The sequence below is a fragment of the Chiloscyllium plagiosum genome, unplaced genomic scaffold (genome assembly GCF_037043375.1).
Source record: "Chiloscyllium plagiosum isolate Xiang-an unplaced genomic scaffold, Cpla_swu_hap1 HiC_scaffold_28, whole genome shotgun sequence".
NCBI classification, from domain to species: Eukaryota; Metazoa; Chordata; class Chondrichthyes; order Orectolobiformes; family Hemiscylliidae; genus Chiloscyllium; species Chiloscyllium plagiosum.
Genome location: NW_028270166.1, coordinates 32737665 through 32751762, shown reverse-complemented (window position 1 = coordinate 32751762; position 14098 = coordinate 32737665). Strand labels below are relative to the sequence as shown.

At 38.4% G+C, this 14098-nt stretch overlaps 1 protein-coding gene across 2 annotated transcripts in view; it reads right to left on the bottom strand.

Moving 5' to 3' along the window:
- The window catches only part of arid3a (AT-rich interaction domain 3A), a 109766-nt gene that overhangs the window by 26474 nt on the left and 69194 nt on the right, over positions 1 to 14098 (bottom strand). For both annotated transcript variants that reach the window (XM_043721024.2, XM_043721025.2), the window contains exons 3-5: positions 5275 to 5458; positions 3643 to 3887; positions 1526 to 1807 (exon numbers count right to left, since the gene is read on the bottom strand). In XM_043721024.2, the coding sequence (XP_043576959.1) occupies positions 1526 to 1807; positions 3643 to 3887; positions 5275 to 5458 (711 nt within the window). The remainder of the gene's footprint in view (positions 1 to 1525; positions 1808 to 3642; positions 3888 to 5274; positions 5459 to 14098) is intronic.

Genomic DNA, 14098 nt, shown 5'->3' with positions numbered 1-14098 from the left:
GCAACAGAGAGAGACAATCGTTCTGCTCATTCAATGAATACAGCAAAAATAACTGTGCAATCTTTTGCACTCAACTCTGGCAAATTCCACTGTATTTGCTCCCAACTGTGGATGCATAGCTTTCAAGAGACCCCTATTTATAACAAGCCCTGTAGAGACTAACAACTATTTGCAAAACAAAATCTGAATTTCCAAACTTAAAGGAAGCACTTGACAAGATTAGAAGTTATGATTTTTATTGTCACCAAAAAAGCTAAAAAAATCAACTAAAAAGCAGAAAAGATAACACTCATTGATGTCTTATTGCAACAAATAACCATGTACTGCTTATGTACTTGCTTTTTTGCATGTTTATGTGCATGCTCTCCACAGCATGGGTTTCTCAGGAAACAGTCTACAGTCATGCGCAGCTTTCAACATCGTTCATGCCTCTCCAATTTGCCAAATCAATGTCCAGTGACAGAGAAGATCCCCTCCCTTAATTCTCCAAGAATTTCAAATCAACTTTTAACTGCAAGATTGACTCCAATGATTTTTTCCAGGCCTCACCAGTGCAAATCTTCCAATATCCTTAAATTGCGATACATTCCTTCTCTTCAACCAATAGACAAGCTTTCCTCAGCATTTTGTCTAGTAACTAACTAATGTCTTCCTCTTTGCATACTGTAGCAACTGCTGTTCTGGTCTCTCTTGCTCTCACTGTATTGAATTTTTCTAGACTGCCCAAGAGCTACAAATCAGCACAAGGCATGCCTCTCTTTGTGCATGAGTATGGAACATAGAATGCAGAGTCAGTAAGTCTTAACATGGGCCTCCTGTCCCTATTGCAATCATCAGCCTGTTGCCAGGTAAAGTACAGTACAATTTCACAACATATTTTCTTTTCAATTAATTCTACTTTCTCTTAAAAGAGACAAATTAAACTTAATCTTATGACCTTGCATTCATAACACACCAAACTGCAGGGCTGTAGTTTAATGATGTATAGGTGACAATCAGACCAATCAAGTCTCCCACCCAAACGTCTTCTCAGAAAAATAACAACAAAATATTAATTTGTGCATTCTAGAATATTTCCACTTGTAACAGAGAAAATAGGACATAAAACCTGCTCCACCATCCAATATGATGATGGCCAATCATCCAATCAATATCCTGTTCCTGCTTTCTCCCCATACCATTTCATCTTTTTGGCCCTTAAACTATACCTAACTCCTTCTTGAAAACATTCAATGTTTTAGTCTCAACCACTTTCTGTGGTAGAAATGATTATTTAATAAAAAGGACTTTGTTTTTTTTTTGTTAATCCAAGCCCTGACCCAGGGAGAGCTCAATCCAGAAATCAATGCTACCAGCTTGAGATGCACAGAATTCAGTGTTCAGCAGATCAACAAAGACAAATTTAAATAGTAACACCACTATTTCCAGCACAGTTTCTCTAAAATATCATTGGCATCAATATCAAGATATAGGCTTACTAGAAAGGAGAGCCATTCTGATCTAGCAGTTCAGAACATTATTATACCTTGACTGTTGATTCTGATGTTCATTGGTATCTGAGCTGTCATGGCAAGTAGATTCTGTTGGATAGCACGTTGCATCAACCGTTGCTGCTCATCCACCCCAACTACCATCTTCTTCTCTGGAGGCTCTCCAGACTCCAATTTCTCTCTCAATTGATCTAATGCTGTAGCTTGTGCAGCAACTACAGCCTGTGCTGCAGCAGCCTGTGCTGCTGCTACCTGGTGACCAGTCAGTGACACAGGTAATCTGCCTCCCAAAGACAGTGGAATAATTGAATCCTCCTCTGCAAAACAAAGTAAGACCAGAATATTCATAAATGTCAGTAAGAAGTATACTAGAAGGAATTACAAGGCTTATAACAAGAAAAAGCAATTCCAAATTTTTTTGCTGTGCCTGTTACTTTTTCTTAGCATAGTACCAATAGTCCACCATTTTTGTTATGGTACAAGTTCTACACCATTTAAGAAGAATCAAAGGATGAAATTTCCATCATTTGTTAATCACTTACAATTTCATCAAAATATTATGGCTCCTTGTGTCTAATAAATTCTGTGCAAACAGAAAAGTGCCAAATCGTAAAGCCATGGTTCCAAAACCTTTTATGATCAAATATTTCTCCTTAGGTGTTACCAAATTTTCATGTATCCTTACAGGCAGCTTTTGCCCCACTTTTTACTACATGTTTAGCAAATCAATATAATTACACATTACAGATAACCATCTGTGCCCATGATAATTAATCTATTTTTACTATTCCTCTGATAAGCGCTTTTGTAAATCCCACCAAACAGAAGGGCTTTTGCCCGAAATGTCGATTTTGCCTGTCCTCGGATGCTGCCTGAATTGCTGTGCTCTTCCAGCACCACTGATCCAGACTCAATCAATAGCCCATCTTCACAAACTCACTTACTCAGCTACCCATGCCAACTCCATCTTCTCCATCTAGACACCCCATCAGCAGCCTGTTTTTGCAACCTCGACTTCCCACTCACCCAGAGCCCTTCTTCACAACTCCTCCTCCTCAACAAACTCACTCCTTTGTACCTTTGATAGATGGATCAACTAAAGTTCCAGTCAATTTAGTCCACCCAGCAGTTTTCTTACCTATGATAAAGTAAGCACCTATCTCACTCAGAATTTAGGGCAGAAGTTCTCTTCTTGTTGCCCCAGTGCTCACTTTCCTGCAGCTAGCTGTTCCTTCAGTCTCAGGTTTCCTCTCTCCTATTCTTGCTGCCAGTATGTCTAACTGCATACCATTAGTGTGCTTATTAGCAGTAGGTGTGGGAGGGAAATCACATCTGATTGGAGGAACAGTGAGTATTGGGAAAATGCATGATGATCCATAACCCAGAGCAGAGACACTTGTTTAGCAACTCTTTGACTACTCAAGAGGAGGTAGAGATTGGAAAGAAATTTCTAAATTCTGAAAATCCTCCATGATAAGAGAAATGTAATTCTTAGGCCCAGGAGCATGTTACTCAGCTTCGGGAATAACCAACATTAAGAATTAGTTATTGGCAGTAGTGGGTATGACCACCAACTTCAATACATTTGGGCTGGAGAAGGGAAAAATCTGCCCTCACACCAAATCTTTGTCACTGAAACTCTGATGGAAATTTGCGTTGGTCATGAGTGAAGTTATAATTTGTTCAAGAATAAACTTCCTCTAGGATTTTCCATTTACAAGGCAAATTTAACTTATTAAAATCTGATGAGTTGCCATGAATAAGATTAATAAAAAGAGAGGGTTGCAGAAAGACAAATGAGACAAATTTTTAACAAAGAGCCAGATTTTAAGAAAGGAAATCTGTGAGAGATAAAAGAAGCTGAGATGTCAAGGACAAGGCAGTAGTGGAGCATTTAGAATACGAGGGTGTGCGAGAAGTCAGAATGAGCACAGCAGAAACCTTAAGACTTGCAGGGCCTTGGCAAACATTGGTCTAGGTCTGTTGAAGTCAGTGACCTACACACTCCATGAAATTCTATGTATGTAATAATTAGGAAGCTGAAATGCTTCAATATAAATAGTACTTTCCAAAAGCAAAAGACAAGATTGCAATAGGTTCAACTTTAGCAGTTCTAATTCTTATAAATCATACAACAAATTGAATGAAATACCTTTCTTTATTTTTACCAGCTGATTTATAGGGCTGCCATTAGTTGTTGCCAAATTTAGTGTAGGCACTTGCAATTTGGGAGAGGATAACACTGATGACGTTCCACTAGGAGAATAGCTATAAAGTGGTGATCCAAAGCCATGTCTTCGACCCTCTCGTCGATTGCTATCAATAGCAACCTGCAGTTCATTTGGAGAGCTCAGTCCTCTCTTCTCACATTCATATGGATAAAGGTATTTCATATATCTGCAAAAATGTAGGCACAAATATGTTATATATGAACAGGAGATTTAAAATTATGGGGAAATTTACATTACAGGTACAATGGTCAATATCAGGCAAATCTTCAGAGCAGGACAACTATAATCAGCAACAGCTATACCAATTACAAACATATTTAAGTATGAAGTTCTGTTTCTTGCATAAGTGGTGGACAACAGATTACAGTAAAATGAAATTCTCAGATGGGCAAATTATGGAAAGATATAAATATTTTAAATTTTTCACCTGCATGCTGGAAGGATAATATTATTACATTGACTTGTTTTTTGAAACTGGAGAGTAAAGCAAAGTGAACAACTTTATAGTATATTTAATTTTAAAATATGATCTTCACTCAGAATAAGGTGATATTTGATATGCCAGGCTGAAAGAAGGAAAGAGCTCTCAATAAATAAATATTACAGTCAAATTGCACACAAGCGTACACAAAACTATATTATCCTGATTGTACTGCACTATCAGATTAATTTTTACAAACATAACGGGTGACTATAATCACATCACCTGTGCATGTCATTTTGAATGACAAAATTCAGAGCTGTAATGTCCATAAATACAGTAGAAATGTGACCTCTGGGGTTAATCAGAAACCACACTCACTCGATAGGTTTTCAGAGTCCAAACATTCCAAATCAGCTCTTGAACTAATTTATACAAGATGAATTGGGTTTTGACTGTATAGAACTTAATTAACAACAGCTTATATTTGCACAGCACAAAGACAAAACTAGGAACCACAAAAATATTTTTCCTATTCTAGTTCATCATAATAGCATGTATCAATAAGAATGTAAAACAGAGCATAAATAAGTGGAAATATTAAAAGCCCAATATTTTATAATGTTGATTTAAATTCAGAAGATATAAATTTGTTAAGAATGAACAACGGTGCATTTATATAATGCTGTTGACGACTTGCGATCAACCCAAAATAAATTGAATTACTTTTGATCATTCTATAATGTAAAGAAAGGCAATGGTATTAAACAAGGGTAATCTGTGTTAATAATAACTGCTACGAGATATTGACCAGGTCACGGGACACCTTCTTGTTCTTGAAATTACATCGTGGAATTTTTATTTCCAATAGATGGAGAAAAAAAAACAGGATCTCTGTTTAATATCTTATCCAGAAAACCATGGAGGACTTGGGTCAAGTCATTTGCAAGTTGTCACAATTGACAACTGACCATTATGGTAAAGATTACTGACTATTCAAGATTTGTGATGAAATACCAGACAGACATTTTCATTTATAAATAGACATAATCCAGTTGCTTGCTAAGTTTTAAAATAGCACTGAGCTGTTCCAGCAAACACAGACAGTTTAAAGCTTAATTTTTAAACTCACTGAGTTCTGAGTGTAAAGGCAGCACTTGTGATAGAGGTGGGTAGGTTGAGACCTTTGGTAATCTCCCTCCAAAGCTTCTTATTAATGACTTCCACTAGGCCTCCTTTCTCAGTGACCAGTGCGTAGAGCATGTAGAGGTCCAGAACCTGCTTAGCCATAATGGGAATCCGATTAACTGGAGTTCCTAAAAACCAAGATGCATATTTAAAAAGAGCTTCATGCAATAAAAATCAAATGATTCACATCACATGACTTCCAAACTCATCAAAATTTTTTTTTTTTTACATGAATTAACCTGCACCATTCTAAATCATGTACATTATTAAGCTACATGTAGTTTGGCAGATGCAGCTTGGAAAACTAGTTATAGAGTCAGAGAGATGTACAGCATGGAAACAGACCCTTCGGTGCAACTCGTCCATGCCGACCAGATATTCCAACCCAATCTAGTCTCACCTGCCAGCACCCGGCCCATATCCCTCCAAACCCTTCCTATTCATATACCCATTCAAGTACCTTCTAAATGTTGCAATTGAACCAGCCTCCACCACTTCCTCTGGCAGCTCATTCTAAACACATACCACCTGTGTGTGAAAACATTGCCCCTTAGGTCTCTTTTATATCTTTCCCCTCTCACACTAAACCTATGCCCTCTAGTTCTGGACTCCCTGACCCCATGGAAAAGACTTTGCCAATTTACGCTATCCATGCCCCTCATAATTTTGTAGTGAGAGTGTATTCAAGACATTTTCCAACTGTGCTATGTTCCAGAGCTAAAAAGGAGCAAACTATCCTAGAGGTCAATGTATAATGTGAAAGATTAATCAATAACCTCATGTGAAGGAGCATCTAGACGATAGCAATCAAACTGATTTTACATTCAGTTTGAAGAGAGAAGTGTGGGTCTAAGGTTAATTTTTTTAAACATATCTAATAAAGAGAACTACAAGTCTATTAAGGCAGAAGTGGCTAACAGGAACTGGGAAATTAGGCAGAAGAATTAGGTAAAAATTTACAGTGTAAATTTTTAGGAAAATATTTAATAATCTCATCAAAGGGTTATCCCAGTGAGAAAAATGTTGAGAAAGAGGCAACATCTATTGCTAAAGTTAAGGTAAAATATTAAGTTAATTTACAGTGTAAATTTTTAGGAAAATATTTAATAATCTCATCAAAGGGTTATCCCAGTGAGAAAAATGTTGAGAAAGAGGCAACATCTATTGCTAAAGTTAAGGTAAAATATTAAGTTAATTTTGTATATAAATGAAGGAAATGTGAGACAAATCTACAAATATTAGTGGTGAGTCAGAAAATTGAACAGTTATGAATCAGCAAAATATGATTACAAAAAAAAATAAAGTAGGTAAGAAAGCTAGATCACAATATATACACTGACAGTCCTTTCCTTGCAAAGGAAGCTTGTTACTATCTAAAACTGAAACTTGTGTTGATCCTCTAGAATGAGGATCTTAAGAATTGATAATGGAAAATAAAAAATGGCAGAGGAACTGAACATGTATTTTGTATTCATCTTCACTATGAAAGACTTCAGAAACTTCTCAAAAATTCTTGAAAATCAATAAGTGCAAGAAAGAGAGAATTACTTAAAACAATTACCATCAACAGGGAAAAGGTGTTAAAGGTTAAGAAAACTGAAGATTGATAAGTTGCCAGGACCAGACAGCCTATATCCCAGGATGCTTAAAGAAGTGGTCAGAAAAGACAGTAGAGGCACTGTTGATAATCTTCCAAAATTCCTTATATTCTGGAAGAGTCCAGCAGATTAGAAAGTAGCAAATATCACACTGTTATCCAAAAAAGCCAGGCGATAGATCAAAGGCAACTATTGACTAATTAGCCCAACATCTGTCATAGGGATACTGCTGGAATTGCAATTAAAAAGGTTATAGCAGGATACTTTGGTACAGTCATTGTCAGTTCCAGCACAGCCTTTGTTAATTTCAGCATGGTCACTGTTTGTTTCAATGTCTACACAGAAGTCCATTGCTGTAGTAATGGGCGCTAATCACTCTTCCTGAGAAGGGCGATTACTGCAACCCTGACCATTATCACTCTGTATTGAGTCCATATCAAACTGTTAGCATTTCTATTAAAGGTATTGGCTGGACCCAGACATCTCGGTGGGCAGTGTACGCTACGCATGTATATTCTCTCCACCACCCTCCTTAAACGAATCAACTAGGTTGTGAAAATTATTACAGGATCAGACAGAGTCAACATAATTTTGTTAAAGGGAAACCGTGCTTAACTAATTTGTTAGAAATTTGAGGAAGTATCAAGGTGAATAAAAGAGAACCAGTGGCGAATGGTGGACTTGGATTTCCAAAGGGCATCAGGTTATGAGTTTCAAAGAATGAAAGATCAGCCAATTGAAACAGGAGATTCTGAGGAAATTCACAGGATGAATGCAGATGGAATGTTTCCCCTTATGTTAGAGGCTGGAACCAAGGGACACTATTTAAGAACATATTATCTCCCTTGTAAGGCACAGAAATCAGACTACTTTTCTCGTATCAGTATACAGAACAACCTCGATTATTTGAACGAGATGGGCAAGGAGTATTTTGCTCGGATAACAGATTGTTCGGATATTGGATAGTGTTTTTACGGGACCTTGAGATCTTGTTCTGATAATCCGAAATTCAGATAATGGTTTTTCGGATAATTAAGGTTGTTCTGTATTCAAATCTCTACACCAGGAAGCAGGAGCGGTCTGGCAATTGAAACTATTCATGGCTAAGCAAAACACACTTTTGATAGGCAAGGAGTCAAGGGTTATGAAAGGCAGACCAGAAAGTGAAGTTGAGACCAAATCGAGATAAGCCATGGTCTTATGAAATGACAGAACTGATTTGAAATGCAGAATAGTCTAGTCCTGCATCCAGTTCTATGTTCCCATCAGATACTTTAACCTAAACCTTTAACCTATTATAAAATCTGTAAACTTGTAAAGCAAGGACTCAATTCCATTCACATTGCACTTAAGATTCACTATTATTTGAAGTTGTATAATATGTATTTTGCCCTTATTTCACATGTTAATCATGAAGTGAATGCATTTTCAGAATAGCCTTCACTTTTATTTAATCCAATTTATTGCCCAAATTTCTACACCAGGAACGCGAATGCCACGGGCAGGCCAGCATTTGTTGCCAATTCTGAATTGTCCTCAAGGGAATAGCGAGCTATCTTTTGAACTGTTGTTTATTTGATGGAGATACATCCACACTGCTGATATGGATTACAGTCCCAGATTTTTGAACTAGCAAAATTGAAGGAATGATGAAAAGCTTTTAAACTAGAGATATTGAGCAACCTGGAGAACTTCTAGGTGGTGGCATTCCCATGTGCCTACTATCACATTGTTGTGGGGAAAATCACCAGCCTCGGAGTCAGAGTCAGAATTCAATGACAGAGTTTACTGTACAAGGAAATACCGGAGCTCCAGAGAGAGAAAGACACCAACTGCACAGTGGTCAGCTGCGATTCTTCTCTCAATCTGGAACACGTCAAGATACATTTAGTAATAATAGGTCAGTGATGAGGTTATTATCTGTAACACGGCTTGTTTATGGAAAACATTGCAGAATTTTTAATAGCTTTGGTGCAGCCATTGTCAGTTCCAGCACAGCCTTTGTTAATTTCAGCATGGTCACTGTTTGTTTCAATGTCTACACGGAAGTCCATTGCTGTAGTAATGGGCGCCTATCACTCTTCCTGAGAAGGGCGATTACTGCAACCCTGACCATTATCACTCTATACTGAGTCCATATCAAACTGTTAGCATTTCTATTAAAGGTATTGGCTGGACCCAGACACCTCGGTGGGCAGTGTACGCTACGCATGTATATTCTCTCCACCACCCTCCTTAAACGAATCAACTAGGTTGTGAGTTCATTGTGCTGGCATTCTAGTGGCCCCAGGCAGTATTTGCTCTGCTGTCTCTCTCCATATTGTGGCCAGGCGGCCGTGTGTGCGTGTGTCTGTGTGCTTAGTGTCACCCTGCCCCGTGCCATCTCCCACTTAAGACCATAAGACATAGGAGTGGAAGTAAGGCCATTCGGCCCATCGAGTCCACTCCGCCATTCAATCGTGGCTGATGGGCATTTCAACTCCACTTACCTGCATTCTCCCCGTAGCCCTTAATTCCTTGTGACATCAAGAATTTATCAATTTCTGCCTTGAAGACATTTAGCGTCCCAGCCTCCACTGCACTCTGCGGCAATGAATTCCACAGGCCCACCACTCTCTGGCTGAAGAAATGTCTCCGCATTTCTGTTCTGAATTTACCCCCTCTAGTTCTAAGGCTGTGTCCATAGATCCTAGTCTCCTCGCCTAACGGAAACAATTTCCTAGCGTCCACCCTCTCCAAGCCATGTATTATCTTGTAAGTTTCTATTAGATCTCCCCTTAATCTTCTGAACTCCAATGAATACAATCCCAGGATCCTCAGCATTTCCTCATTTGTTAGACCTACCTTTCCAGGGATCATCCGTGTGAATCTCCACTGGGCACTCTCCAGTGCCAGTATGTCCTTCCTGAGGTGTGGGGACCAAAACTGGACACAGTACTCTAAATAGGGCCTAACCAGAGCTTTATAAAGTCTCAGTAGCACAACGGTGCTTTTATATTCCAACCCTCTTGAGATAATTGACAACATTGCATTCGCTTTCTTAATCACGGACTCAACCTGCATGTTTGCCTTTAGAGAATCCTCAACTAGCACTCCCAGATCCCTCTGTACTTTGGCTTTACGAATTTTCTCACTATTTAGAAAGTAGTCCATGCTTGTATTCTTTTTTCCAAAGTGCAAGACCTCGCATTTGCTCAGATTGAATTCCATCAGCCATTTCCTGGACCACTCTCCCAAACTGTCTAGATCCTTCTGCAGTCTCCCCACTTCCTCAGTACTACCTGCCTGTCCACCTAACTTCGTATCATTGGCAAACTTCGCTAGAATGCCCCCAGTCCCTTCATCCAGATCATTAACACTGAACCCTGCGGGACACCGCTTGTCACCGGCTGCCATTCCAAAAAAGAACCTTTTATCCCAACTCTCTGCCTTCTGTCAGACAGCCAATCCTCAATCCATACCAGTAGCTCACCTCGAACACCATGGGCCCACACCTTGCTCAGCAGCCTCCCATGTGGCACCTTATCAAAAGGCCTTTTGGAAGTCTAGATAGATCACATCCACTGGGTTTCCCCGGTCTAACCGACTTGTCACCTCTTCAAAGAATTCCAACAGGTTTGTCAGGCACGACCTCCCCTTACTAAATCCATGTTGACTTGTTCTAATCCGACCTTGCTCTTCCAAGAATTTAGAAACCTCATCCTTAATGATGGATTCTAGAATTTTACCAACAACCGAGGTTAGGCTAATTGGCCTATAATTTTCCATCTTTTGTCTTGATCCTTTCTTGAACAAGGGGGGTCACAACAGCGATCTTCCAATCATCCGGGACTTTCCCTGACTCCAGTGACTTTTGAAAGCCACCTCCCTCAGAACTCTAGGATGTAGCCCATCGGGGCCAGGAGATTTATCAATTTTAAGACCTTTTAGCTTTTCTAGCACTTTCTCTTTTGTAATGGCAACCATACTGCACTTCTATATTGACAATGAAGACTGAAATTATGGGTTTAGAATGTTAGAAAACAAACCTGGCAAATTGCTGCAGTGGATCTTGTTGTCAATGCATCTTTAAGTGGTGTCAATCAAGTAGGTTGCTCTGTCCTGTGATAATATTCAGCTTCATGGGTGTGCGGCAAATGGAGAGTATTCCATCATGTTCCTGACTTATACTTAGTAGATGATAGAAAAACCCTTGGTCAAGGTGCAGAATACAATCAAGAGGATTCCCTTGTTGCAGAATTCCCAGCCCTGCATCTGCTCTTGTAATCACAGTATTTGTGTGACTGGTCCAGATGGGTTTCTGGTGACATTCCAATGACCCCACCCTACAACCACCACAATGCTGAATATTACTCGTCACTTATTAGCTCAAGTCTGAACACTAACAAGGTGACAAGGTCTTGCTGCATGTAGGAAAGCACTACTTCAATATCTAAAAGAGTGGTGAATGGTCAGAATACAGAAAATTGTACTTCAGTTTGCCTAGATCACTAACTATCCAGAGAAACACCTGCATCTATCTCCTTGGGCTAACAATGATTGGTCTCTAAAAATCGTAACCATATTCCTTTGGGCTAGGTACAACTCCAACCTCCAATGCTACTTTATGCAACTACACATCAGAATAAAAATGTCTAGCAAAAGAAAATCTAAAATATCAATAACAGAGGAAAATAAAAATACCATTTCTTATTCTATAAATGTTAATAAAGCAGTACAGATCACAGGCCTTGCACATTTCCTCCTCTCTTATTCTGAAGACATTAAATATTACTGGCATGAAGCCATGTCTACTCCCACAACCAAGAGGTTATTTTCATGGATAAGTCTAGGCATTTACTGTTGTCAGGCTACTTGAACAAATAAAATTAATCCTACTGGGCAAATTCTTGCTCATTCAAAACTCCCAAAGGAATATAATGGACTGATCAAGAACAATAACTCTTTGTAAAATGTTTAATAATCACAAATTATGAATGATGATGTCCATATTATCAGAAAAAAATACACATTATGAAAGGAAAATTCTCCACTTATTTTCAATGAAGAGCGATCTTCAATTTATCATTTTATCCAATACTAATCCTCAAATAAACAGTTGCGTTTTTCTCCATACTTGCTGTTGCATTTCAAATACTTTTCCTCAGACTTGTGCATGGATTTCTAGTCTATGTTTTAAAAACTTGACAGTTTTTGTGGCAAAACAGTTAAAACCCCAAATTTACCAGAGACACCAGCAATCACACATTTAAAGTCACAATATCCAAGATTTTCATATCTGACAATAACTTTTCCAAGGAAATAAGCATAGTTTGATTCCAACTATAAGGAGAATTCAAATTATAAGATAACTATTGACCACTATTATTTAATTTGGAGGCAGAATACAAATTCTTCAGCTTTAGAGATGTTGATTTCCACTGACTCTTGAAAGTATATCCCACTATTCATTTTGGAATTAACAATTGAAGACTGCTAACAAAATTTATTGTTGGTTGAAGGTCGATCTAGAATATATACTTGGTAATTTCAAACAGGAAAAAAATCGTAAGATACTAACTGTTAAAAATAAATTTTGGCAGAAGTGTGATTATAGTAGGTTGTTTCATGTGTCATGCAATTAGTACTGCTGCAAAGTTTAACATCAAACAGATTTTGAATTTGAATTTTCCCACTGAAGACACTTGCGCCAAAAAAATGGTTATGAAAATATTTCTAATTGAGGGTAAAGGATAGTAACTGTTAATGTTGCATTATGTAGTACCAAAAGAACAAATTCAACTTCACCAGGATTTTACAATGGAACTGTAAAATTCTAGAATTTTAACTTAACAGACTACTCAATGTAGTTTAATATTTTGCCAGACTTGGTCTGAGTTTGTTTTTGAATAGCAGCTTGTATATAACAGCTCTAATGTGAATTTCAGAAATTTGATGTCCACGTATTTTCTCGGTGTTCATGGGGTTATATGCATGTGCAGCGGCACACTAGCATACCTGTAGTTATGAAGTAAAACTGAGTTTAATCCATCTGTCACCAGACAAAAAAAATAATTGTGTAAATACCAGGAATTAGCTCACATTTGAAGGGGTTTCTCCAATTTAAATTAAAACTTAAAAGCAACTTTTGTCCTGGATGTTCAGTCTTGAAAGGGAAGGGTCACATCACTGGAACAAGGTTACTTTATAAATGTTTGATTGCCCTTTTATTTTCATCAGATTGGTTATAAAACATACTTAACTATGGGTTTGTTTTCAAAACAAAAAAAAATAGATAAGCTGCAGAGCTGGGCTGAGAGGTGGCAAATGGAGTTTAATGTGGACAAGTGTAAGGTGATTCAATTTGGTCGGAGTAACCGGAATGTAAAGTATTGGGCTAATGGTAAGATTCTTGGTAGTGTAGATGAGCAGAGAGATCTTGGTGTCCAGGAAGACAGATCCTTGAAAGTTGCCACCCAGGTTGACAGGGTCGTTAAGAAGGCATACAGTGTTTTAGCTTTTATTAATAGAGGGATCGAGTTCCGGAACCATGAGGATATGCTACAGCTGTACTAAAATTCTGGTGCGGCCGCACTTGGAGGTCTGGTCACCACATAAGAAGGATGCGGAAGCTTTGGAAAGGGTGCAGGGGAGATTTACTAGGATGTTGCCTGGTATGGAGGGAAGGTCTTACGAGGAAAGGCTGAGGGACTTGAGGTGTTTTCGTTGGAGAGGTGACTTAATAGAGACATATAAGATAATTAGAGGATTAGATAGGGTGGACAGGGAGAGCCCTTTTCCAAGTATGGTGACAGCGAGCATGAGGGGGCTTAGCTTTAAATTGAGGGGTGATAGATATAGGACAGATGTCAGAGGTAGTTTCTTTACTCAGAGAGTAGTAAGGGTATGGAATGCTTTGCCTGTAACAGTAGTAGATTCGCCAAGTTTAAGTGCATTTAAGTCGTCATTGGACAAGCATATGGACGTACATGGAATAGTGTAGGTTAGATGGGCTTCAGATTGGTGTGACAGGTCGACGCAACATCGAGGGCCAAAGGGCCTGTACTGTGCTGTAATGTTCTATGTTCTATTCTACTACAACTAGATTACATAAATTATTTGCATTAGCCAGTTATTCTTAGGATAACTCCTCGTTACAAAATGGAACAAAACAATAATACTTGGGAATAT